At 46.5% G+C, this 26,741-nt stretch overlaps 2 protein-coding genes across 3 annotated transcripts in view; one reads left to right on the top strand and one right to left on the bottom strand.

The window, feature by feature from the left end:
* Positions 1-19,462, bottom strand: part of CAPN8 (calpain 8) — a 30,658-nt gene extending 11,196 nt beyond the window's left edge. Inside the window, exons 1-10 of the mRNA XM_075497428.1 lie at positions 19,226-19,462; positions 16,360-16,429; positions 8,306-8,424; positions 6,933-7,066; positions 6,456-6,624; positions 5,475-5,558; positions 4,552-4,637; positions 3,118-3,192; positions 1,951-2,111; positions 1,073-1,248 (exon numbers count right to left, since the gene is read on the bottom strand). Of these exons, the coding sequence (XP_075353543.1) occupies positions 1,073-1,248; positions 1,951-2,111; positions 3,118-3,192; positions 4,552-4,637; positions 5,475-5,558; positions 6,456-6,624; positions 6,933-7,066; positions 8,306-8,424; positions 16,360-16,429; positions 19,226-19,462 (1,311 nt within the window). The remainder of the gene's footprint in view (positions 1-1,072; positions 1,249-1,950; positions 2,112-3,117; positions 3,193-4,551; positions 4,638-5,474; positions 5,559-6,455; positions 6,625-6,932; positions 7,067-8,305; positions 8,425-16,359; positions 16,430-19,225) is intronic.
* Positions 19,463-26,068: 6,606 nt separating this feature from the next.
* LOC142407237 (calpain-2 catalytic subunit) overlaps positions 26,069-26,741 on the top strand; it is a 28,543-nt gene continuing 27,870 nt past the window's right edge. For both annotated transcript variants that reach the window (XM_075496495.1, XM_075496494.1), the window contains exon 1: positions 26,069-26,323. In XM_075496495.1, coding sequence (XP_075352610.1) covers positions 26,087-26,323 — 237 coding nt within the window. In that variant the 5' untranslated portion in view covers positions 26,069-26,086. The remainder of the gene's footprint in view (positions 26,324-26,741) is intronic.

Here is a 26,741-nt window from a genome sequence, read left to right on the forward strand (position 1 = left end):
TACAACAGTGCGTGACCCAAATAACTTGGATCATAGCTGGATGTCTACTTCAGATGACTTAGCAGCCATGTCTTTCAAAAGAAAGTCTTCACCTTGTTAAGAGTCACCAAGTCTACCCTACTATGGAAAAGATCACAGAGGAGGCAGATGAGATGAAATAGATGTAAAGCACAAAAGCTCTGCTAACTTCTCTAGGGTCGTAGTCAGTGATATGAGCAGACAAATATCCTTAATGTGCAAATTCAGGATGCCAATAGGCCAGGGTGCTTGGCACCACGCAGATGGTAACTCAGAAATGTGCTCGGTGAGACTCATTTGTGTATGCAGACACTTAGGCACTAGGGAAAACCTTTGCTAGTTTTGAACCATCCTGCACAAGATATATTAGCAGAAGTCAGCCATTCCCATCTGCTCCCACCTGTGCTGGTTAATGATCTTCATCCAGTGGAATCTATAAAACATTTAATTGCTTTTCTCCAGATATGATATTGGGAATGGTAATACTGGGTGGAAATTTTTATATTTGCTTCTCTTCCCTCACATCACAGAAATTAGAGGTGACACTAGATTTTTTCCCTACATTATATTTTTAGAGACAGAAGCAACACTGGAGAATCAGAAAAAAAAAATTTGCTGAACCTGAACAATAGCATGGTAGACAATGAATCAAAACAATTTTCAAATGCAAGGGAAAAATAATAAAAAAAAGAAAGTGACTACTGAGCAGTAACGATAGGCTGTAATCAGAAACACTTATCTGGAATTGCCAGGCACCCTGAGCCTGCCCCCATTCAGATTTTTTAAGAGAAGGCTCTCAATGAGACTGTTGCTAAATTATTGCCTCTAGTTTTACACTGCTCTCCTGTTAAAGTGGGACAAAAATTGAGCCTAAATTTATCTGAGTCTTCCCATATTATGTGGGTCAGGAAGAAATGAGAGAAGGATTTGAATCATCTTGCAAAATCCAGTTCTTATTGAAATGTATTGCTGAATGTCAAGATGTAGCACATTGCTAATTTTTTCCAGCGTAACAGAACAGGGAATAAAGCCCTTAATCAGGAACAAACTTTACCTGATAGATCGAATAACCAATACTAAGCAGAGATTCTCCCATTTTCTTCTGTCTCCTGCGGTTCTTCTGCATCAAGCCCACCAGTACAGTACAGCATGGCTCATTCAAACTCCCTTCGTGGTCATCATCTGGTTCGTCCAACCGGATTTTAAATTGGGGATTGGTCCAGTATGTTGCTAAGAATTCCCAAGGTGAGACAAAGAGGAGGAGATTTTGCTGTCATTGTAGCCAAGATGGCTGTCACTAGAATTACAGAGAATATCTCATTGGAAGGACTTTTGCCTGGATTTTTTCCAGTCCTTTCCATTACGTTATATGTTTTCATGTTTTCACAGCTATGCTGAATATCAATTGGAGCCATGGCAAATCAAAGCGCCAAGGTATTTCCTGGGGCGTAATGACCAACAGGGAGGAGCTGATATTGTTAATTCCAGCCAGTCATTTATCTCCAGGAAATGTCCTTGGCTGAGGCTGTTATTGTTGCCAGAGGACCAAATGCCAGACAGCCTCTCCAGAGGTCTAACCTGAAAATGAATGGGAAACAACACTGCCACTGAACTGTGACACTGTCCTGGCCTACCCAACCCTTCAGAGGATTACTCCAGTAGCAAAAGCCACGTAAGCAGGAAAAGTAGACAGAGAAAAAAAAAACAAATAGAGCCATGAATTAACTGCTTAGTGGGTTGGTAATCCCTGCCGAGGAAATAGGTGTGAATTAGATCTTGGTTCAGGCTGCCAAGCTTTTGCTTATTATCTAAACCCTGCAGAAAGAGCGGCACCTCCAAGCCCTCCCCACCGAAGCCCCCTCCGGTTCACAAGCATTTATTTTGATTCTTGTGTTTGTATTTCATCAAGTGCCCACTTGGCTGGGTCTCCACCTTGGTAGTTCTGGCAGCCCCCAGCAGTCGAACCCCGTCTCCACTGTCCGTTAAACAGGGTCAGGTCCCATTTATTGACCTCGTTGCTTGTCAGTGTGTCGGGAGTCAAGTTGCAGATCTCAAGGCGGGTGAACTGCCTTTGAAAATCCGAAAATGCCATCCTGGTGCACAAAAAGACCAGGGTTAGTCCATCAGCCTGCAACAGTCAAGGCGAGTGCAAATGGATGTCTCTCCCAACCGGGCAGCAAACGTCAGTACTGCGGAGCTGCCCAAAACCCCATTTAATTGAACTCTGAATCTTGGAACTGGCTTTTGGGAAACAAAATTTCCCACTCCTTGAAAGAGCTGTATCTCCTGGAGGCAGTTGTTCTCAACAGCTGTTACACATTATGGGCTCAGTCATACCATTTTTTGTCATCCCCAGCCGTGGGCAAACCCTCATGGATCATACTTCATAAGTAAATTCACTAAAATTGGTGGAAGAAAATGTGCAAGGAGATGCCATTTAATGGGAGTAAGAGTTGGCCCGTATGAAAAAGTCACTCTGTAGAAAAACAGTCTCTGTTCATGTTTTGCTTTAATTCTATTGTTAATGTTTGTTTTTACCATTCCTAGTAGGTTTGTACGAGTGACAGACCTTGATCACTTCATGCGGCAAGCAGAGGTCTGTTCTCATTTCTCAGTGCCTTATGGCCCATGTAGCTGATTGCACTGGAAGACAGTGGGTGTTTATCTTTCCAGTCTAGGACAGAGTGACATGGATTCACTACTGATCCATATAATCAGCTAACTGGGATGGGCTTTCCATTAGGTCTCAGTAAACAGACTCTTCCCAAGCTGGTAATCTAAACTTTTTCATTAGTGCGTAGCATTTAGGCAAAAAACACAAACCTCAAAATATAGAGCAGCTGAGGTTCATTCTTGCCACCTCATTAATTTTATTACCATCTGGTCTGTGTATTTTGGATAAGCACTGAGTTATGCAAGCTCTAATAAAAGGTAATATTTGAATGGGAAGGGAGATAAACAAGAGGCTAACAACATACACATGTCATTATTAACCCCCTTGGTGCTGGCAGTTTCTTTCCATCCAACTGAAAAGACTGCTTAAAAAGCATACGTGCACATAAAAGGTCCAAAAGATTAAGCTAACGCAATGATTCTCACCAAAACTCTCCATCATCTACTTGCTTATCCAGCGCCTCTTTTTGTTTGGGATCAACATAATTCCATTCAGGAGCACTGCAGACAAAGCACAAAAGCAAGCTGTTCAGTTGTATTTTATTCTACAAGACCAGAGAGTTAGGCTCTGTCTTCGGTCACAGCTGATAAAGGAGCGTGTATTTCTTCAACAACTAGACCTTCTGCCCTTCCCAATGGCGGTACACATTGCAACCTGACTACACAGGGCTGGAATCAGTCTGCAACCGTATTTGCAACAAATAAGCCTTACATTGAATCATCACTGCCAGGTGCCAGAATGTACAAATATTGCAGACTGGCTGGATTAGGTAACGTGCAGCCTGAAAGTCGGGCAGAGCTTCTCCTTTGTAAGATCTGTTGGGATGCCTCATAGTGTCCCTAGGGAAATGATGTAAGCCCCGCTGTTGGGGTCACCAAAGAACAAGAAAGCAAAAAGGCGGGATTAGAAGGTGTACTGCAGAAAACGGCATTGCTCCTTTCCCATCCTGATGTTACTGTGCAGCAAGCTGGATTCTGCTCTGCTCCCACGTGACGGTGCAGTTCTGCACCGGCCTCAGCAGGGTTGTCCCACGGTAAAACAGGTGCAAGAAAATCAGGATACGGCACGCGTGCGTGCCTGAAGCGCCTTATCCTGGGGCTGAGCAAAGCAGCTCTGATAAAGGTAAGAATAATTCTAACGTTTATCTCTGCTTTCTATCCTTAAGTGTTATACAACATCAGCACCGGTACTACAGTCAGTCAGAACAGGAAACTGAAATCTCGAAGTATTGCACGAAAAAACATCACGGCCCAAATGAAAGTAAAATTTATGCCATTCTAAATATAAAAATAAAAGAGGTGTTGTCACTGCCATTCTCATGAGATTCCAAGGTAGTTGAAGCCCAGACGGTTTCTGATAGATTTTCAAACTCCTGGGTCCTTAGCTTAGTCAACACCCCCATTTTTTCACGATTCTCCAGTAAAAACCAAATACTGGTCTGATTTAGAGCACAGCAGCCTTAGAGTTGAAGCAGAGGCACAATGGTTTAGCCCTGCTGTATTTCCCAGGAATGGAACTGGTTTGCATATCGTACTAAGGTCCTGGCACCATCAGTAGGATCAATCTGAAAAAAGTCAGATTGTAAAATAACATGGATATGGCTTGCATTGGGCTGCTCACAATTAAAACGTGGGCTGTTCTCTCTTAGAAAGCTCTGCCTGAAGCAGGGAAGAATGTCCACTGGGCAGAGCGGATCAATATCTAACCTTGCTAATAAATTAATAGTGTTTTATTCCAACTGATTTAGTATCTCTCCTAAATGTGCTTTGTGATTGGATTAACTGCATAGTCCCAATTTAATTTTTGAAAGATACCAAAATACACTGAAGAGAGAGAAGCAGGGGCATATAAAAACCTACTTATCACTCCAAGCTCCAGTCCATTCCACTTCACCCCAGGGATTTCTAAGCCTCATTAGTTTCTCTGGCCGTCCTCGGTAATATACCTAAAAGATCCACAACAAACAGAGCCTGAGCACTTCCATTATTCCAATCATCACAGGGCAATTGCTTTTCAGACAGGATAAAACACAATTTGTACTTGAGTGATGCAGTCTATTACAATTTGCAATAGTTAAAAGACACCTGGATACCTTCCACCCTTATTTTACATTATCCTGTGCCACCAAGTGAGCCATTAGCTGCAGCACTCACCATTTCATATAATGACAGCAACCTGCAAGGAAAAACATCAGCTACAAAAAGCAGAATATCTACATCCTCAAAAGCAGGAGAAGTCGCACAACACAGCAAGGTTGGGAAGAGGTTATTTGGCATGGACACCTCTGTAACGATTCCAGTTTCAGAGAAGCACGAGTACCTAGGGCTCACTGTGAAGGCGAGACTAACAGAGGAGTTCACGAAAGAGGCTTTTACTCCTTTCCCATTAGCGCTGATTGGCAAAGTACAGGCTCCCACCTCGTGCAGCAGGAACACCTGAGGAAACAGCTGCCTCCTCTCCTGTTTCTCCTTTCCGTACCCTCCATTTCAGTAACAGCTTGGCCCACCTTTACGTTTTGTATTCCAGTCTGTTGCTACAACACAAGGTGCAGACTGCACACTATACTCTATATAACTACCTATATACTCTATATACTCTACTTATAAGTACAGAGCTTTCAACCTGGCTAAGTACTACAGATACTTTCTTTTTCTGTAAGAGGGTGCATAAGGTAGGAACATTTTTATTTGGTCAGTCACAGAAGGACATCAGAAAGTTGAGGGCACTGCAGTATTGCAGTCCCAAGCTGGTGTGTATGATGGCCTTGGAGAGGCTGGCTTACCTCTTCTGCTCCAGTGATAGAGTAAGCGTGCCCCTTTACCAGTTTCAAACTTGTGATTGCTTCTATTTCAGCTGCAGTAGTTATCTGGGGCAATAAAAGGATACACATTTAGGACTATATATTGTGTACGAATACAGTTTTCATGAGCAAATTAATATGGGGGAAGATACCCAAAGTGGTATGCACAATGAATATCAATATTCTTGATGCAAAGTGTATTAAATAGAGGCGAGATCCACAGCAAAAGTTCACCTCCACAGTTTCATGCCCCTAAATATGCAGTCCTAGCCCAGCAGATATTCAGGAATGTATAGTGAAATCTAAGTTTAAATCCAGTTCCCAGCTCAGGTCGCAGATCCAGTCACCTGCAAAGACATGTTCACGTGGATTCGGCTCTAGCCTGCCTCAGTTGAGATCCAGCATATCAAAATTTCAACTCTGGTAATCCTATATGCCATGAACCAGGATTTCAAACAAGATAATGAAACGAGATGTGAAAGACAGGGAGTTTCCAAAACATGTACAAACATCATCTGTAACTTGAGAGAATTCATATTACAGGTGTCAATAATCTTTAGGATTGAAAACCAAAGCCAGAATCAGACTACAGACCACAACAAAGTATCTCAAAGAGTTTGTCTCTGGCAGTCGTGTGTCTGGAGCTGAAATTAAAGAGATTTTGAATGAGAAAAGATACTCAGAGAATGAAAACAGAGTTCAGGAATACCAGTCCCCAGTTCATGGCTCAAAGTATTACCACAGACTGTCTTGTAAAAAGGGAGGCATGACAAGAGTTGGTTATTTAGAACCTCAGCCAAAGTTTTTTATAATTGAAATCAATAAAAGTCTCCCATTAATTGTAGTATGCTTTTAATTCAGACCTTCCTACCTATGTCTAACATTGGTCCAAGCTTTTGTTACCATATGGACCAGAGCCCTGAGAAGAGGAGCAAGGAGAGTAAAGCGGCAGCAGTCTCTTACATCGATGGAACAGCCAAGCAACGACCCAGCTCTCAGAGCCTTCAGGATGATTTGGTACAGGTTTGAAGGAGCCCTCCGCAGCTCATAGGACTCAGAGATGCCTCCAGTAAAATCCTCAAAGGCCTCCATAGTGGAACCTCCTGTGAGAGCTTCGTAAGAGCCATTCAACCTATAGGGGAGATGACAAGAGCTATATAAGGGGCCATCTCCACTTGTAAGCCTTGGCACTGCAGAAAGAAGGGTTCATGATTTAGTATCCCTCTGTCCGTGTGATCATCAGTGTGACCTGGGGCACCAAAAGTAAAGTCCCTTGAAACAGACAGTTGGCAATACCCTTTATGGACCTAGAGGAAACGGTAAATAATGGGCGGAACAGCGGCTGCGTTTGGGTGAAGTGCATTGTGTCTAACACCACAACCACCTGGGCAGTCAACTTCTGCAAACCCAGGAGCACTGCCTCCTGCTTAGCCACCGTACTTGGCGTAGGCCTTCTCCAGCAGCGCGCTCCAGAACTCATTGCCTTCCTCCGAGTGCACGAAGAGCAGTTTCCCATTCTTGGTGGGCAGCCTGTCGTCCACCACGACGTCCATCCACTCCCCGTACTGCCAGAACTAATGAAAAGAAGAAAGGAAAAGATAACGAGGGCTGGTGTGCACATAACAGCTCCACACTACCGTCTTCCTACCCCTTCACCTGTCATCAGTGCCCCCTGGATAAGTGACTGTAAGGTTTCATTGCCATGTTGGATTCCTCTCCCTTGTAATGGAGGCAAACTCTTCCCAGCCCTGTGAAGCACCGAGCAGGCTTCTTAATGCTGAATTAAATTTTGCTGATAGGTAATATTAACAGCAGCTTGTTGCACATAACATCTGGAACACTGCCTGTGCTCCATGCAGAGCTTACATGGTAGAGAGTCCAGAAAGCTAGCGTGTAGACAGGATACTCTAAAGTCTCTTTTCTTGTCTACTCTTTTAAGGCCCAATCCACTGGAAAAAAAGAAAAACAAACAACGCCCCTGTAAAAATGCTGCAAGGAGAGGTCACCCAAAGGGGAAGCACTCAATAGTACTAATCCCTTCCGAAAATACTGGCAAATGTGTGAAACATTGCTAATGATAATTTTTTGCCTGAACACTAGAAACATTTACTCCAGAATTTGATGCAGTCCTGAAAGGAAGGAAGATAATTCACACAATAACCCCTCTGCTGAGATGAGCTGGTGGAAGGGATAGGTATGTGCTCTATAACATCTGTCCTCACCAAAACGCCTCCTTTAGCTTGGCAGAGTGAATCCATACTGCTCACACCTGAGCCCAACCTCTAGTCAAAGCAGACTGGCTCAGTTCTGACACACCAGGTCTGCAGGCAAGGAAATCCAGACAAAGGCGCAGGAAGGGAAGGGAAGGGAAGGGAAGGGAAGGGAAGGGAAGGGAAGGGAAGGGAAGGGAAGGGAAGGGAAGGGAAGGGAAGGGAAGGGAAGGGAAGGGAAGGGAAGGGAAGGGAAGGGAAGGGAAGGAGGAGAAACCACATCAGCCTGAATTCACTCTCGACAGTCGGCAGCGGCAGAGCTTGGCTTGACTCACACGGCGTGATGGTTTGGCTCAGTTTACAAAACCTGTATAACTCACCAGAGCACTATCAGCTGTAAGGCAGCAGAACCTAGCCAGTGAGCAGGTGTCACTTAATGTTATTTAACCCCATTCTTCTTTTCTTCCCCCCTTCCCCCCCACCAATTTCACTTACACACTGTAATTCTTTAATATTTAGCCTGTGCCAAACACAAAAAAGCTGCTTTTAGCTAAATACTAGCATTTGCCTCTTTTATTCTCAATACTCTGATCGTATAGGTACCTGGAAATGAAAGATCCCAGCATAGTCCTTCTGGAAACTCTGAGCCTTGGGAACAACGCGGAACAGAATATCTGGATTCAGAGTGAGAGATGCAATGGCAGCTAGGAGCCAGCAATCACCTAAAAACACATACGTTACAAGGCAGAAAAGTTAATTAACAAATAGGGGTTTGCCAAACTGATCCTTACACCGTTATGTCATGCTCCCATCTAGACTAAAATGACAGCATTAACTGCTTTGCAAGGTCCTGCCAGACTCAGTATTGGTTCAGCAATCCGTTCTTGTTTTGTTGTGTTATTTATCTCTTTTGCTTGTTTTCCACTCACCCAGACCGCATAGGTATCTTGGGGCGTCTGAGACTGATTATGGTGGTAATTTCTATTGTCTAGTTTTGACTTTGCTATTGTGTATTTTTAATGAAGCTGTGAAAACGGGCTGCTTTATCTAAGCTTGTTAATGCCTTCACGAGACCAAGAACATAGCCAGAGAGAGAAGGCATTTGAGGTATGTGGGTTGCAAAGCCTGGCTGGGCAGTACAGAGTTAATGACCTGTGGTATTTTAACTAGACCCAAGCCACCACACTTGGGAGAGGCAAGAGCTTAGAAGGTGTCCAGAACAGGGCAAAAACTCTGGGGTGATAGAATGGTGGTGGGACCTCCATTCCTATCTTTTAGAGAAGATTTGATGGATAGCAGAAACATTTTGGTGGCTATTCCTTCTTAGCCCTTTCTTTGAAGGTCTGAATTTGAACCAGCACTTAGGGCCATTGCTACAGATTTGCCCGCGAGTCTAATGGGAACTGAAGTCTCCTGGGAACTCTGCAAGGAGGTGAGTCCCTTCTCTGGTCCACTCCTTATCCTGGAAAGGATGGGCATGCCCAGCCCTCGCTGGAGGCTGGGTGTCTCACAGCTCAAGCTGTTTGCTGGGTTACCTGCTCGTGGTGGGTTGGAGGTTGGGTAAGTGGAAGCCTCTATCACACCAAAGGTGGCGTGCGTGGGAAACTCAGTGACTCATGGGTTTCTTACAGTATTTGCACACCGCAAACAGTAGGAAGAACTTTTGTGGTTCTGTGTTATTTCTGAGGTGTGCAGAAAGTCTCGGAAAACAAAGCTACCCTGGAGGTACTAACATCTTCCTGGTTCCCTGCGGATTATCTGTGCCAAGACATAGTTTCTTGGTGCAGGTGCATATTCTGCAGAAGGAATTGGCATAACAGCTCTTGCTTCAGTGGAAAGAAGCTAATGGAGTAACCAAGGAAAGAGTTTAATCTGTAGCATGATTTAATATCTTAGAGCAGCAGTTACCTCTTTGTATTGACTTGGGCTTTATGATTTCGTGCCATGATGAATATAATTGTAAAGGTAAGATACAGGGACTTGCCTGGTGCTGTGTGCTCCCTGCACCCCATTGGGAGGTACCCAGGTGCCTCCTAAGAGCTGAGCAAGAAACAGCTCTTCCCAGTTAGGCAAGCGGTGACTTGAGAAACACCTATGAAGAAGTGGCCCTGGTGTGATAACCTGTAACCACCTGAGCTGGCTGATCTGATATGGGTGCAAAACCGTGATCCACCCAGCGTGCCAGCCCAGGCATTTCCAATGAGGAGGGAAAACCTAGTATTAGTATGTGAGGTGCCACTTGAGCCTTCCTTGAGGATTTCTCTCTGTCATCCTGGCTGCCACGTCCAGGAAAGAGCATTCAAGATGGAAGGGGGTAGAAAATGGTTGGATTACCTGCTTCTCCCCATCCACCTGCATTTCTTAGGAGAAGAGGTTAAAAAAAGCTTGTCCTGCTCATCCTACGCAAGTGAAGTTTGAAGAGGAAGTGTGAGGCAGGTTAAATGCTACTTTGCAGAAAAGCTGTTTGAGCCAAGAGCTCTTACTTGAAAGGTAAGATTTCCCTTGCAGAAGAGAAATAAATTAAAATAGAAGGGTTGTGAGACGTTTAAACTGCAAATAGGAAAAAGGTGCTGCTGTGCATATAGAAGAGAGAGTCCAAAAGCCTCAGCCTCTAGAACAACTATGAGCAAAAACCTTCTCAAGTTCATCTTCAACCTAGCTCTTTTAAAAATTATTTTGCATTCCTGTGGAAAAGGGCTCAACTCACTGGCCTGGAAGGTTCCTCCCAGCCGTAGGTAGCTATGTATAAAATGAGCAAAACAGGGAAAGCACAAGGCAGGGAAAAAAAGGCTTTAAGAACTTCCTCTTCCAAGAAAATGTAGAGGCAGGAAAAAATGAGACTGAGACCACTCGGACCTGCTTTGTATCTATTTCTGTGAAGCTTTCCTTGGTACAAGTGTATGCCTTATGCTGTTATAACTTCTGCTTTTGCTTAGAGAGGTAGAAATAATGGTGATAAGTCTGGGGAATGGCTCTTCAGAGGAGGAAGATGAAAAGCCTTATAGTTAGAACTGAAGCCCTCATTTTTTAATTTTCTCCAGATTTTCTTGCTGCCCTGACTGTTCCTGGCATGCTGTGAAGCACAGAAGACTATTTCTGAAAAGGTGGCAGGGTGGGGGTCCTGGTGTCCCTGTTGTGTCCCACCACCCCCAGTGAGACCAGAGAGGGTCTGTAGCAGTGACGAGTTGGTGCTCTTCCCCGTGTGCAACATCTGGAAGGGTTTCCCCTTCCTGGTCTAGGCTGGGTTTTTACAGCCAGTGAAGGGGAAACTACTCTGGGTTTTGCTGAGGATGGTGTATGTTTGATGCACAATTAGGCAGAAGAATCAGTGAAATAAGAAGGGTTTCCTTAAATACGTTATTTACTTCCCTGACTCAGAACTAAACAATTTCAGAATCTCATCCCCATAAGATGCCAAATGCAGCGTGAAATCGTTTACAGCTATCTTACGGTATGAATTAACTTCTTAGCATCTGGGAGAGTGAGTGGCATTGGCATTGGCACTTCTGCCTCCCGCAAACGCACCATGCAATCTAACCTCCCCGGGAAGCATTAGGGGCAAGTCTGCTCAGAGCATGCATGGAAAGAATTGTATTGGAAGAATTGCAGTGGTGAACGTGGCCTTAAAAATAGCTATGCCTGCCTTGAGCAATGCAGAGTCCTGTCTCTAAACTTTACTTGGGGGCCTAATATCTTTGGCTAAGCTTGTGGGTGAACAAATATTAACCGTGCCCTCCAAAATGAACCAGCTGGGAATTGGCTGCTGTGCAGTAACTTGATAAAAAGGAAGGTTTGCATGGGGTGCCTAGATGCAGATGGTTTGGGGCCATCTTTTATATACAAGTGACGTGTTACATTCAGGTTCTTGTGATATTGGCTTTAAGACAAACTAAAGAGGAAGCAGGAATCGGTCCATACCAAGGAGCTTCCAGGATGGAGCCTAAACTGCACAGGTTGCCTCTGATCTTCTTGTCTTCTTGTACACCACAATGGGATCCTGGCCTATTAATACGGTTTCTCTGCCCTACTGGATAATGCATTGCTAATTCTAAAAAAGTACAAGTTGACAGTACATGTTCCTTTTTTCAAAGTTCAACATCATTTTGCCGGCAGCAAACTTCAGAGTTTTGTTTGTGGTTGTGCCTACAGTATAGTGCAGCAGCACAAGCTCCTTAGAAAGGCACCTTATGTAGGACCACTCAAACTTGTCCTGATTCAGCTGCAGGTTATGAGTCATCTTTCAAACTGTGAGGAAACTATTTGATTCCCTTCCTAAAAAGTGAATTTTTGGAGGGAGAGGAAATGAGGCCAACTGGCCAATGAATTAAATATTTGATTAGAATGTATTTCCAATACAGCTATAGTCAGAAAAATGACAATATCAAAAAGCATTTCTGCTCACTGTATGTGTTTGAAGTTGTAGCCTTTTAGCTTATAAAAGGAAATTAAAAAAAAAAAGTCTTCTCAGCATTAGCCCTGCAAGGCTAAATTACCTACAGGCACATACACTGCTTTCTTCACAGTCTCATATTTCATGAACAAAAGTTTCAGACAAGTGCCAATTACAGTGTTTACTGCTGCTGAATGGGCTAAAAAGAAGCCAGCTCAATTCCTGGATCTGAAATAATTTGTAATGTTGGTAAAGTCCAATTCTTTTTTTTTTTTTTTTAATTTGAAATAAGCAATTCTGACCTTGAGCTTGTGGTGGAAAGGGTAAACGTGAAGCCTAGCTGCACCTAGCTTCGTGTGTGTACATATACATATATATGTACACACGCACATGATCTTGGAGAATTACTTTGCCTATTAATGTGCTTGAAATGAAATCACTCGCCGCTCACAGATGTACCGAGATGGCTCGTGTTCTCAGTGCTACGCAGGCGCCTCCTGGTTTTCAGAGATAATCGAATTGCTGCAGAGGATACCGAATCCTTGGTGACCTGGGAGCTGAGCGACTCCTCTATATTGATGATGTTTACCCAAGCGTGCTGCACTCACAGAGGCCATAAAATAAATGAGAAATGTGATTAGTTTCAGTTGCCACAGAGCAGCACTCAGTTTCTGTTTAGCTACCATCAAAGTGTCTAGACGCAGAGCATCTAAACTCTTCATTGACCTAGGGAAGGTGAGTTTAAGCCAAAAGTCCAAGTGTCTGGCTCCAAGATCTAACTGGACAGTACAGAGGCATTTCTGTCCTGACTGTACTCTGGCTTGTTGCTATTTCAGCAATGCCTGGTGTTCAGAAGGGACCCATATACAATGCTGTGGCTCTTGCTTCCCGGTTTGTCAAGCAGATTTGACTCTCAGCTCTAGTCTCTGCTGGAAGCCCTTCTTCAGAGCTCATAGTACCTGGGGCATCCTACCAGACATCAAGGACGCACTGACCTGCTAGCTTTATAATTTCTGGCAGTGCAGGATGCTCCTGCTTCGAGATTTCTAAAGAAGGCTACCTAAAGTTTTTTTATGGAAATGAATTAAGCTCTGCAGCTGTGTACAGAAAGGCAAAGGAGCACCCAGCAAAGGAACGGGCTTTCTTCTCTTTGGGGTCTCAGAGTTGTCAGTGAAGGTATTTCTTGAGATCTAGGGGATCTGTCTCCTAGAACAAGGATCTCAAATACCCCTGGGCCCATAGGACTGAACATCAGAAGGGCCATATATTAATGTCTATAGCAAAATAAGCAAACGAACCCAGTACTGTTAAGCACTCTCCTGCCTACAGGAGCTCCAAAGGCTCCCTCAACAGGTATCAGATCTATCTCAGAGCTGTCAGGCTTTGATTTGTTCTCCAGCCTACCCATAAACTTCTCAAATCCGCCTGTAAGACAAAACGCGCACAAAGCCCACATGGGGTGGGCTCCTCAGCCGGTACGAACTGGTGCATCTGCGTTGGCTTCAGGGGACTTCTCCAGCTGACAGCCCAGGCCAAGGGACCTGCAGTGCCTGGAGTACCCTCTGAGCCTTCACAACAAAAGGCACCCCATGAATATAAATGGTGCGGATCTGGAAAGCTAATATTAAACTGAGAGGGTTTAAGTATGTTTTATATTCTTTAAATTAAATTTATGCCACTTGCTTCTTAAAACCTTCTGCAAACAATTCTGGGGTTAACTTATTCAGATAGCTGCAAGAAAACTTCATAAGTCACCTTTAATAACTAAGACTATGTGATTTCATTTCAAGTTGTTACTAGGCTATCAAAAAGATATGGTTCAAAGAACATTTAAAATATTTCAAGTCTTTCAAGTTCCCATCAAACTTCCCAAGCTGATATTCATCTAGCTTACACTGTTGTCAAAGAAATAAGTTTAATGGAGTGAGACTAACTCTCTGTTTTCTTGTTCCTTTTGTTCATATAAACCCAGACCTGCAGTGTTATTTTTAAAAGAAAAGAAACATCTTAGAGAAGATTATTAAAAATAGGCTCTACTTCCCTAAAGGACTTGTTAACGGGTCACATACATGGCTTATGTAAATATGTAATCAGGGTCTGTTTCAATGGAAGTGTTTTACATGAGGGCTTTAGTAACAAGGGCTTTGATATTCAAGGTATTGGATCAAATACCAAAAAAACATAGTATGCCTCAGAGACGTAAAGCAAATACCTGAACGCTAAAAGGGAAGTCCCATGCCTATATCCTGAAGTTTATTTTTGTGAAGGGTCAGTGTGTGTAGAAGCGATTATAAGCTGCCTTGCAGAAACAAATTGGATTATCTTTGATTATTTTTTCTTTGAGAGAGAGAGAAAAGGAAACTCCTAACAAAACCAGAATCGGATATTGGGGCTTTTCTTCTAGGTTTAGGGGTTGCTCTCAGGACCAGCACTTGGGGTACTGCCCACCGAAGGCTGGCTTGGGAAAGCTTGGGAAAGCTTGGGAAAGCCCACCGGAGGCAGGCACCGTCCCCAGATTCACAGGAGGCTTTTGGGCCCAGTTTTGTTGTTTGATGAGTTTTGGCACTGCTCTCTAATGAAAGCCCATTTAGCACAAAGGACTGGGACTCCACAGAGACATTCAGGAGGTGGCAGAAATAAAAAGGGGCTTAGGGTATTTGCATTCAGTTTCTAGGCTTAACACAAATAATGCATTGACCTCTTCTAGTTTAAGAGCAGGTAATATTCTTCAGTCTTTTAGCTTGTAAACTGTCAAGGAAAATGAGGTTTTACTTCAGGCATATGATCTTTTTTTTTTTATGCTATTATAGAAACTTCCCAAATTGGAGGTGACAAGAAATGTTGCTTTTATTATTTATCTGAACCATTTTCCTAAAATACAGTAAGTGATTTCCCCACACTCTGTTCCAGCATCCACTGAATAAATATCCTGGAGCAAGTATATGATTGGGCATCTTATTTTTAGCATTTGGAGCACAGGCCCACACACCAGGGAATTTTTTAGCAATTGCTTTAATGGTGCTGTGTTTACAGGACCAGCATTGGTATTATTTATTGCCAATGACTTGCAGAAATTGTTTGAATCTCATTTGCACAATGGATGGGCTGGAAGACCAGTAAGGTCAGGAGTACTGCAGTAAGCAGCGCGGGAGGGAGAAAGGCTGATTTCTCTGTGTCTCATCTATCAAATTCTCATTACAGGAGTTTCAGCCTTCTCGCCTCTATATGCAGTCAGGAGAGGTTGCTGCTGCTGTCTTCTGGAGCTGGATCTTATCAGCGAGGCAGGCAGGGAGGAAGGCTGCTGCTGCAGCTATTCGAAGGGGGAATAAAGCCCCCTTAAGAGCTCCCTTGTGGCCACTTGCATGGGAGCTCTGTTTAGACAACGGCAAGCACTGGAGAAAAACGAGTAAGAAAGTTTTGCTCTGACGGATCTCCAGGAGAGGATGAGTGCTGTCTGAGAGACATCTCGCCAGCGTCAGCCCCTAACTCGGGGAGCTGAGCAACACTGCCTTTTCTGGCTGCGTTTGCCTGGTCACTCCTGCCTCTGCTCGCAGCTCTACACCAAACGCCGTACAAGCAGAAGGAGCATTCAGCATGAAGGGCTTGGAACAATTTGCCTGTTGTGGATGATATTCCAAAGTTTACGTGCTCTGTTCATTTTTTTACGATGTGGTTCCTGTTTCTAACTCATGCCTGCAAGCGGATGGGCCATCCTGCTTGGCATGAAATGTCATAGCCCCAGCCCCGGTACTAAACCAGTTCCTGCTCTGCTCCTTGGTTATTGTGTACTTGTTTTGTGTGAAACTGTGGCTAGAACTTGCTCTGCCTCCCAAATAAAAATCCCTAAAGACTAGGCTACTGGGTGAAACTTCCCTGGGGTCCCTTGTCCCTTGAGTCTTTGGAGCCGCTCTTGCTGGGATGGGCATGAAGCCCACTCTCTTGTTTCAAGCAAGTGCTCTCGTGATTAGGTTGGTGTCCAGCTCTGTCTCAAGTGGTGAAAAGCAAGCCAGTCTTCTGCTCCACAACGGGATAATTAGCTTCCTACCTCCAAGAGACAGTCTGGTGTCTCCCAATGCTCTCACAAGCCTATATACACCCCATCCCAGGCAGCAATGCTGGTACATGAGTCCCCTTCTCGGGTATCTGCCTCTCTCCATGCTATGTCTGGGAGATAGCCAATAAAATGGTCTGTGTGTAAGGAATTTTTAAATTAAGCTTCATTTTTTTTTTCTTCTTCCAAGACAAAATTCAGAAGCGCTGTACGTACCCAGCTCTCCTTGGCAGACATCTGTTCGAGTAGCTCCTCCAATTATAAACTGAGGATTGGCGCATAACTCCTGAAAAGACACATTTTCAAAGTATGCATCACCCTTTCTGGTCTGAAAAGTCCCCGTTTCTTGTTCGTTGTTTCAATGTGAAGGTTCAAAAAATATTAAATGCTTTCAGCATTTCTCGAAAAATATATGCTTTGTCCTTTATCTGATTAACATGGTGTCAGAACAACGTTGCCTTATTAAATTGAAAACTGCATGTATTTTTTTGCTACTTGAGTCTGTCAGTGATATTGGTGAGAATTTTTGCTACTGTGGGGACGGAGGTGGAAAATCAGCCTTGGAATTTACATCTTATTTTGGCTTGCTGTGGTTTTGGTTCAAGCAATGCAAATGAGTTTGTGACCGTCGCTGCTGGGTCCGACATTGGAACTGTGTTGAGCTTCCCCTGCCACCGGCATGGAGAACGTTCCCCCTCCCCGACCCCGCTTCCTGGGAGGCCAACCACGCAAACACTTTTATTAGTGACCCCCCTTTCTTCCTAGCCCTTTGAGGCCAGCCAAGTTGGTTATGGCAATGACTGTTCCTCCTATCCCAACTCCGAGCCCTCCAACAATTCAAGCCCTATATTAGGAAGTTAATATTGTCTCTCCAGAGGCAAAAGCCTTCCCTTTCTCCTGAGCATTTTCCATGAGCTTCTGGATGGCAGCAAGGGGCAGTTTATAGGAAGCCTAACTTGGTGACCAGTGTTGAGGAAGGCTTGGGCAGTTGCCCGCTCTCCCAGAGAGCTGGTTGTCAGCTCTGAGCATCCCCGTGTCACTGAGCTGTGGAGACAGGGACAACCCAGGACTTCTTGTGTGTGTGTGTGTGCGTGTGTGTGATGAAGAGCCAGTTTGTGAATCTCCTCTCGCAGTAGGTGTGATCCTGGCTACATCCTTTTTGCTTCTGTGGTTATCCAGCTGATCGGTCTTGGTGGATAGGAGTGAGGAGTAGGTTACCTACCACACAGAAAAGGGTTTGTGTTGGTTTTTCTCTCCTCCCTCCAAATTGGTGCAGCTGGTGGCAGTCAGCTGTGTATGACTTATTACTCACCTAGACACCTGTCCTTTCTGAGCCACTGCCAAGTGCCACATACGCCTTTCTCACAACTGCATTTCCACCTTCTCTCTTTCTATAAACCCACTGTTGAAATCAGAGGACAAGTCTTTGATGGCAGAGTGTCTAACGCTCACTGTCTGCAAACCAGCAGTCACAAACCAGGGAGGGATGACCTTAGCAGTGGATATTTATTTTGCAGGGCGCATTTCTCCAGCAGGTCTCTTCCAGTTCACCCACTGGGTCCTGCTGCCTGTTTCAGATGCAGGCAGGTAAATGAACAGCGATCCCAATCAGCCTGCAATTGTGGGCAGTTTGCAGATTGAAACTTGTCAGCTGACTTAAAAAGTCCAAGCAATGAGCAGGGCTGTGATCTGGGAGTCATCCGCAACCCACAGAAGCAGCTCAGATCCAGGTTCCTCCACAGGAGAGCAAAGCAGAGGGTCTGTCCCCCACACGCGTGCTTGTGCCACCTTGCAGCAGGGTTGGACTCTGCCCCCTGCGTAGCAATAAGCCAGTGGGTCCAGATACTTGTGGGTTAAGTGTCCATAAACTGCTTGTGCTGTTTATGTTAAGTGTCCAGAGGCTGCTGAGTGCTGGGAGGGCAGAGGGCTCCCACATGGGCAGGTCTCTAGCAAGCAGGGCTGGGACATTTAACCCTGCTGGATTTCAGCCCTCGGTCTTTCCTGACCGCACTACACTTGTGACTGTGCCTCTGCCTGCACCGGGCACGATGTTGCTCTTACATGAGGAACCACGGTATAATGTAATGAGTTTTCTAAGGCTGCTGGTCTCCCAGAGTAGGCAAAGCCAAGAGATACATCCATGGTACTTGCTGCTGAAACATTCAGGTGCCAGTGTGAAGTGCTGATGGACAAATGGGGTTGCCAGGGTAAAAACTCGGAGTTATTAAACCTGCAAGTTTCTGTTTCTCACTTTTCAGGTGGAAAAAAACCAAAACCCTGAGCCTTGAAATTTTCCCTTCTTCTCTCATTCTCCTTTCCCCCATCAGAGGAAGGTAAGTTGTTTGGGGTTTTTTCCTTCCTTCCCCTTTTTTCAATTGTTCTTGATGATGCAAGGAGGGGCAAAATCACAAAGGAGGAGCAAAGTAGGGACAGAAAAAAAATGACTGAAAAATGAAAGTGCAGAAAAATCTCTGAAGGCCTGATTTTGTGGTTTTAAAAAAGTTCAGCAGCTAATCTTTCCTGAGAAAAACGACCATTTTAAAATGAAAGGCCATTTATAGGATACATGTATTTCAGTAATAGCTGTTCCAGTCAGTTGCCCTTTCACTGTTATTCGTGGCTTGAAGCGAGGCAGAGAATTTTATCTAAGTATTAGCCTGATTTCCTGAGGTGCACAGTGGCAGGACCATGGTGTGGGTACCGTTACAATTGATGGTCAGTATCTCCTGGGGTGCTCTGTGCTCTGTCTGGATACACGTGGCACGTTTGCATCCATCTCTGGATTGTACCCTGGCCTTGTAGCTCCGTGGAGCTGGGATGGACAGAGAGGAAGCAGCTTCCCATGAAGCAGTTATAGGATTCCTTGCTTTATAAAGGGCTTAGAAGATATTGATTTCTTTTTTTCCACCCCCTTTTCAACCTTGCTTCTGCTAACCATACAGGTAAAGCAAGACAGAAGAAAAAAACCAAAACATCCAGGAATAATGGATATTCAGGTTCACCACTGATTTAGCATGGGTATTCAGGTGGGCTTTGATTAGATCTGAACCCAGGAAAACAGGCAGTTATAAAGCACTCTTACCGTGGGGCGCTTCCAGATTATCCCCTGGGTTTTGAAGGAGTACGGTCCCAGGTCCCGGTAGCCCAGCGCGGAAGGACAGGCTGGGAACTCCTCATCCTTGAACAGGGTGCCAGCCTGCAGGCACTGCTGCTTCAGGGCTTCGTAGTCCTGCTTCAAATACTTGATGGCATTCCTGTTGGATCCCAGCCCTTCCGTGGCCGCTCTTTCTTGGCACAGCCTCGCCGCGACCCTGGACATGCCTGCCCGCCAGCCTGCCCGCCCGGCGTGCGGCACGGCTCTGTCGTTGCCTCCTGGGCAAGAGGAGGTGAATGTCGGCAGGTAGCAGGCTCGGCTGGAGCCGGGGGCTGCCCTCTGCGCCCTGGAGGGAGGAGGCACCAGAAGTGCAAATACGTACCCGAGATGTACCGAGAGACGCGGGCAGCTGGCAGAGGCCACAGCCGGCGCTGCTGGGACTGTGGGCACTGCCTTGCACTACACCCCCGTTATTTGCTTAAAAGCTTGTGAATTCCCTGCCCCTTTTTAAAATACACTCTTAACAAGGAGCAAGAGAAACCTGTGTTTTTGCAGACACGCCTGTTTACACATGGAAAGAGATTGTGTGCGTTCAGCGTGCTGGAAGTCGGGCTTGGGGACGAGCGCTTTAAAAATCCAGATGAAGACGGTTTAAAACTCCTTTCCTTCCTTTTGAGATCGGGCTCTATACTGTTGGAGGGTAAAGCAGCCACAAAACCTGGTGCTGGATATTTACTGCTACAGCTTACATGGCTACGGAGATGTCAGTGAGTTTTAAAGCCAGGAAAATGTTGAAAAGTTGAACCCACTTCTGGCATAAGTGATCTTTTTAAAAAAAAATTGTCTTCGGTACTCTCAAAGCAGTGTGATTTTTATGAATTGATTAATAAGCAATAAAAGGCATGAACTTGACAGAGCTAGGGATGGTCACCTGGCCATATGACCTGCAGAGGGCAAGGATCCAATCCAGGAGCATGACCCAGGCCAAAAGTGGAAAATTACGTCACCAAATAGGAGGCAAGCTGGTAACCCCTGCTCCCCATCTCCAGTGTGACCTTGGGCAAAAGTCACTGTACCTTTCCCATCTATAAAAATGGGGTCTCATCTCAGCTAGTGAGAAGTTAGCCATCTTATTTACGGTCTTTTGGTGGTGCTTCCTGCATATAAAATATTTACATGCAAAAAAAAAAAAAAGCAAGCCTCGGGTGCAGAAGGCTTTTTAGACCTTAAAAAATAGTGGTTCCTGTTCTTGTACTACAAAAACTCCAAGTTTCTACCCATTTCATGCCGACACAGGGGTCGCATCTCTCTGGCAAGGTGGTTGCAAATGTCTGTAGGTTCAAGAACTGAAGCAGGAGCAATGTTCTGCGGAGCACAGCTGCTCTCTGCTGTCTTCCTATTTAGTGCCTAGGTTTCCCCAGGAAAGCCCACTGCATGTCCAGCTGAGAGCTGGGTAAGCAGTGACTTTGTTTGCCAGAAAGCGTGTTTGATGACTACCCCTCAGGAAGTTTAGACAGGAGGTATAGGGAAGGGAAGAGAGAATTTTTAAGGACTGAAACCTGTTGAGATAAGGAGTCCAAACAGTGGCTAGCCAGGTTGCTTGTCTGCAAATATTTGAAGAGCGTGAATGCAAAGGAGGAAACGAAATTACTTGGTCGGTTCCAGGTGGGCACAGGTAGAGAAGGCTGGGCTGAGGGAATTACTATACTGGTTATCTAAAAATTGAATTAATACTGTTAAAATTGAATGAAGGAGAAGGATGGCCAGAATTTTGCCTCTGTTACATTTCAGTACTTCAGGTGTGTCTGTGTGCTTAATCAGAATAGAGCGTGTAATAATAAAGGGTTTAGGGGAGGTTTTTTTCTTTCCAGGATGGATTTTTTTTCCCAACAAGTAGACCCATTCAGAGGTACCCACTTTCTCTGCTCATGAGGCAGAATACTAGTTTCTTTCCCTCCCTGCACCAGCCTCTTATGCTGAAATATCGTCTGTTCCTGTGGCCCAGAGGCACGCTCCTGCTTTGCTGTGCTTGCTGTAAGCTACAAGCTTTGGCAATGCTGCTCATGGAAAAGCATGGTGCTCCAGCTTTTGGGAAATGCCATTTTGATCCGGAATCTTTTGTTTCCCATGTACTTTTTTGGGCATACACTTGATATGGTGTGTGCTCTGTAACTCCAGTTGCCACTGGACACGGGTGGGCACAGAAGGGGTGAACCCTTGTGCATCACCAGCATGTTAAGGTGCGATACAGAGGAAATACAATCAGATTTTAATCTTCATAAATTCCAGTAAAATGTGCCATAGGATTTTTTCTGTCCTGTATCTCACACTTGGGAAGAGGCTGAGGACAACCCTTTTCTCTGACGGAGGCTTGGACCAGGTAATCACCCAGTGTGTCCACCGTAAACCTCTGCTCCTAGTGACCTGTAGCACAGCACTTCAAATCCATTTCCAAGCTTGATTAGCGGCAGAATGATTTATTTTGTGTAGAAAGTGATACACAAGCACCATCTAGGGGATAAAAAGAAGAGGAAAAGATGGTGATTGTATAGTTGACGACAGCAACAAGCGACAGCTCTATTATGGGGGAAAAGGTTTTCGGGTTCTCCATGACTCCCAAAAACTGCTGCTGAAGTGGCATTAATGCCTAGGGAAACAGCAACCAGGAAAAAAAATATTAAAATTATTCTGCTTTCTGTTCCTTCTGGGATTTGCATATTTTTGTCTGGTTCTTCCTGTTTTCCTTCCCCTCTTCCCCTTTCCTATTGATAGCAAGAGGGTGAGAGAAATGGGGAAGAAGAGAATAAACCATGAAAATGCATCGCCTTGGTTTCAAAGAAGAATCTGCAAATTCCATGAAATCAAAACTGTTCCATGTCTGTGGAAATCTTTAGGAGAAAATAACTGCCAATTACCTAACAGTTCCAATTACCTACATTTTTGCTGTAGTGCATTAGAGGGAAATGAAATGGTTCTCCTGTACTGCAGCACTTTGCTAATGAGAATTAAAGCTGCTTAGCTGTATAGTAGACCCTACAGTGTGAAAAGGAATTAGCTTGATTTAGAGAGCTTGCCTTCTCCTGCTCTAGATGTAGGGGCTCCTACCCACCCTATTACCGTAAAAATGAACTGACTATTAATAGGCAGACTAGTGTGAGCTATGAAAGTTCCTAAATGTTTGTCTATAAGATTAGTCTTTTACAGGATTAAATATTTCACTAAGTGTTTGTTTGGGGTGGGGGAGTGCTGCTACAAGCTGCAGCCTAGCGGGTTCCCTATAGGGAAACACATCTGAAATTAGCAGTGATCCTGCTCATTTGTTTTATAAAAGCCAGAAAATTGTTGGTGCCTGAGGAGGAGGAAGATGACATGCTGCAGCGGTAACGCCTGCACCCCAGGTGTGAGGCTCCGCAACACAACCAGGCTGATGCAGGGGAGGTGTTTCAGCACCATAAGGAGCTGGGAAAGGTTTTGCAGGATGACCCAGGTCCTTCTGCCACCGCTCACAGTGTTGGCTGTGGCTGCAGCCAGTCTTGCAGTGATGAGGAAAGCTCAGTCCCTCTGCAGATCCCAGCTCCAGAGGGGAAAGCAATTCCCTTCCCTGTGAAATATCACCACTGCTGCTGCAAGCCTTCTCCTCCAGGAAGCCACCCTCATCCTGGTGAGGACAGGGCAGCTCTTGGGGAGGAGAGCAGGAGCCCAGCGGGTGCGTGGCCCCATTTCCCCCATCCTGGGCAGCTGGCCAGTTGCTCCCCATTGTTCCCCCAATATCTGTGTATAGTGGAGGGCAGATGAGCAAGAGGGATGCTGCAAGGCAGAGCAGCACTGAGCTGCTCACAACTGCTGAGTGTGGGCATAGGGAAGGAGAAGCCCATCCTACCTGGGACTCCAGGCTGCGAGTGGCAGCTGGATGTGCCAGGTTGCTGATGAGCTGCCACTTATCAGCAATCAGCATAAGCTGCTGCAGCAACAGCTGAAACCACTTTACCTGCAAAATGTGAGCATTAGTAACTTTTTTGAAGAGCTGCAGGTGTGCAGAGAGCTTAAGAAAAAGTCAATTTTTTTTCTTTCTAAAGTTGCCTAGTTTTAGGGGGACACTAGTGGGTAACTATTCTTGGGGTTGCTATTTTACCTAGGAGCATTACACTGGTCTCACAGTCAAGTGGAAATCACCCACTTCTTTAAAGAAAAGGGACATATTGTGTGAGTATGTAGGCGATCAAGGGACTGGCTCATGTAGTGCTCAAAAGAACTTCCTTCCCTCTAACTGTGGACTCACATCCAGGTCTGCTGCTGGGCTGGAAGTGGCTGACTTGTCGACTTACCTGGCTGCAGAGGACTTTGTGGGTAGGCTGTTCAGATGGCTGCTAGTATGGCCAACTTCCCATATAATAAATGAAATCCTGTATTACACCAACATATCCTTGTCTATCATCAAACCACCTGGGACACTACAGCCCTATATGTTTGGGACCAGTCTAACAAGCCATGGTGGCAAATACACCTCTTCTCTGCATTGCCCCAGGTACCCCTCCCACGGCCTACTTGAATCCTTGCTCAATTTCCGTCTGGCTTTGCTCCTTTCTGTCCCTCTCCTTTTCTATTTGGCTCTGTCTCAAGCCCCGTCCCACCGCAGAGACTCTAAGAAAACTCTGGTAACTCTGACTGCACAGCGCAGCCATGTAACATGCTTGTACACACTCGATGTTCTTGATCGTGGTGCAAGCGGAGGCTGTCGGCACGCTGCCTGCAGACCCTAGAGTGGTCTGTGAATATCATCTGTGGGACGCAGGGGAGATGACTAAGAAAAGCAAAGCGATTATATGACAAACTTCAACCCAGCTTAAACTTCTGCATCTACTGGCTGGTGAAAACCCCTGCTGTAAACTGGCACTGGTTTCCTTTTACCGTGACTCTTGAAAAATCAGTCCGTCTCTTGAAAAAGTCTGACCTGTGGCAGCTGTACAGATTTGAACCACTGCGTGGAGCCAAACAAACGCCTTTTGAGCTGCTCTGCAGCTCCTGGATCTGTCAGGTTAGGGTGCAACACGGCTCGTTGTTAGTTAAACTCTGCGGTGGTGAGGTGCTGCTGTCTCGTAGCCTCCTGGTTCAGTAGATGGCCTTCTTGCCTGCGAGATAATACAGCAGTGGTTAATGAATCGAAACAGTCGAGCAAAACCATCCTCTGGTGTCATACTGTGTCCTGCTACAGCTTCAGCACAGCCATGCTGGAGACCTTGGCTAATGGTGTACAGCCGGTAACTGGGTGCACGCAGCACGTGCCGGCTCTGTTCAGAGAGCACTTACGGCACGTAACATTACTCGATCTGCTTCCAGTTCTCCATGTGTGACTGATTTCCCACATGCCTCAATATTCAGCTAAAAATACTATTCCCCTCTTCATTAAGAGAGCCCCTCTGACCTGCAAGGAAGAACCAACACCTTTAAAGCAGAGCGAAGTCGGTCTGTGCCTGGCCAGGTTTGGACAACCTCACAGGCAGCATCAGGACTCCTGCCTTGGATGGCCATGATCTACGCAGGTGTTGCTGGCTGGTGTGGCTCATACCACTTTCATATCTGACTTCAAAAAGATTCTGGGGGCCTACTCTGCTACGCTGTGAATTGAACAGGCAATGCTTACCTTGTTTTCCTGTTCAATAGCAATGGTTTCCCACATAACTGTGTGAGTAGGACCTGTGCTGAGTATAAGCAGAGGAATCATAAGTGATTGAAGTCCAAAGCCACCAAGCAAATGGACAGTGTCTCCCAGGACATCGAGGCACCGTATATTGGCAATGAAGAAAAACTTCTGATTTATAATTTTCAAGGAAAACTTCCCACCACATCTCAGCAAATGGTACAGCCGGGTATTTTATGGGTTTTAGACATTTTTCAAACAATAATGTTCATTTTAGCCAGATAGGATGGCTCCAAACACGTGTTTAGTGCACCCAGGGCTTCGGATATGACCCACAAAAGGAGGTGCCTCTCCTTCCGAGGCAGCTGGGCAGCCAGCGCAGGCGGTGGGTGCAGCACTAAGGGCCATCAGCCTCTGCGCCGCTGCCTGGGGAACGCTGCCTGGCACCCAGCACGTCCTGAGTCAGACCTAAAATATGAAACAAATGGTTTGAATTCTCCCTTGGAGGGTTGCCGTACGACGCGGGTGCCAGCAGCAGCATTTCAGCCATCCTTGGCAGCAGCACGCGGCCGAAACGGAGACACTCCTTTTCCCCCACCGCACGGCGGAGGTGCGTTTTTGGGGGAAACTCGCTGTGGGGGGTTTGGGCTACACAGGGGGCTGTGGATGGGTTCATGCCAGCGGAGACAGCAACACATGCTTTGGTTACCGCCAGCAAACCAAGCCGTAAATTATTTCTGTTGTGTGCAGCGTTCAAAATTGTAACGGGATGACAATACAGGGTACATAGCAACCATATTAGTTTCTGAGCCATACTAGTTTTTTCCCTTCCTTTGACTTTTTTCTAAGCTTCCAGATTTGGACATGGATACTTGTGGTTTTTACGCAGGAAATGTTGATTATTTTTTTTAATTGCTAAATACGTGTAGCAATACGGGAGCCAGGGCTGGCACAGGTGTGGAGCCAATGGGAGACACGCGTCCCTTCGGGTCCACGGGGAACAGAGATGGAGACCGGGGGGGGAAGTTTCTTCATCCGTGGCTCGGAGGGGGTGCGGGTGAATCCGGGTGCGGAGGGACTCGAGCCACCCGGGGGGTGCCGCGGAGCTGAGCCCTGCCGCCACTCGTGACACCCGCGGGGGGCGGGGGGTGTCAGGCCGGGCCGGGCGGGGCCGGGCCGTGGCGGGGCGGGGCGGCGGCAGCGGCGGGGCGATGGCGGGGATGGCGGCGGCGGTGGCGAAGGAGCGGGCGGCGGCGGCGGGCGCGGGGCGGCACGGCCGCGCCGTCCCGTACCTGGGCCAGGACTTCGGGGCGCTGCGGCAGGAGTGCCTGCAGGAGGGGCGGCTCTTCCAGGACCCCTCCTTCCCCGCCGGCCCCACCGCCCTCGGCTACCGAGAGCTGGGACCCAGCTCCTACAAGACGCAGGGCGTCGTCTGGCGCAGACCTACGGTAGGGCGGCGGCGGCGGGGGGGTCTGGGTCCCGGTCCCGGTCGCATCCCTCCGCGGCAGCACCGGGCCTTTTCACCCGACTTTTCTCTTCCCCCCTTCCCCTTAAATTGGATTTGATTTACTTCGGGGGGGGGGGGGGGGGGCGGCTGTGTGTGTGCTGTTTCCGCTCCCCCTTCTCCCTCTCGGCCCAGCCGGCCGGCGCGTTTATCCGGCCGCCGCCCGGCACCGGCGGCTCGGGGCGCGGATGCCGAGCGAGACGCGGGCGGCCCCGGGCCGAGGCCCGCGGCCGCAGCCTCCCCGGGCAGCACCCAGGCGGCTGCCAAATCCCGGTGCGCCCGTTCGGTGAGGCTGCGGCCGCTCAGAGCGCTGGGGATGCCCCTTCGCCCGGGGTCCGGGCTGGCGGGGCGGCGGGGCGACG

Source organism: Mycteria americana, chromosome 3, assembly GCF_035582795.1.
Source record: "Mycteria americana isolate JAX WOST 10 ecotype Jacksonville Zoo and Gardens chromosome 3, USCA_MyAme_1.0, whole genome shotgun sequence".
Classification (NCBI taxonomy): domain Eukaryota; kingdom Metazoa; phylum Chordata; class Aves; order Ciconiiformes; family Ciconiidae; genus Mycteria; species Mycteria americana.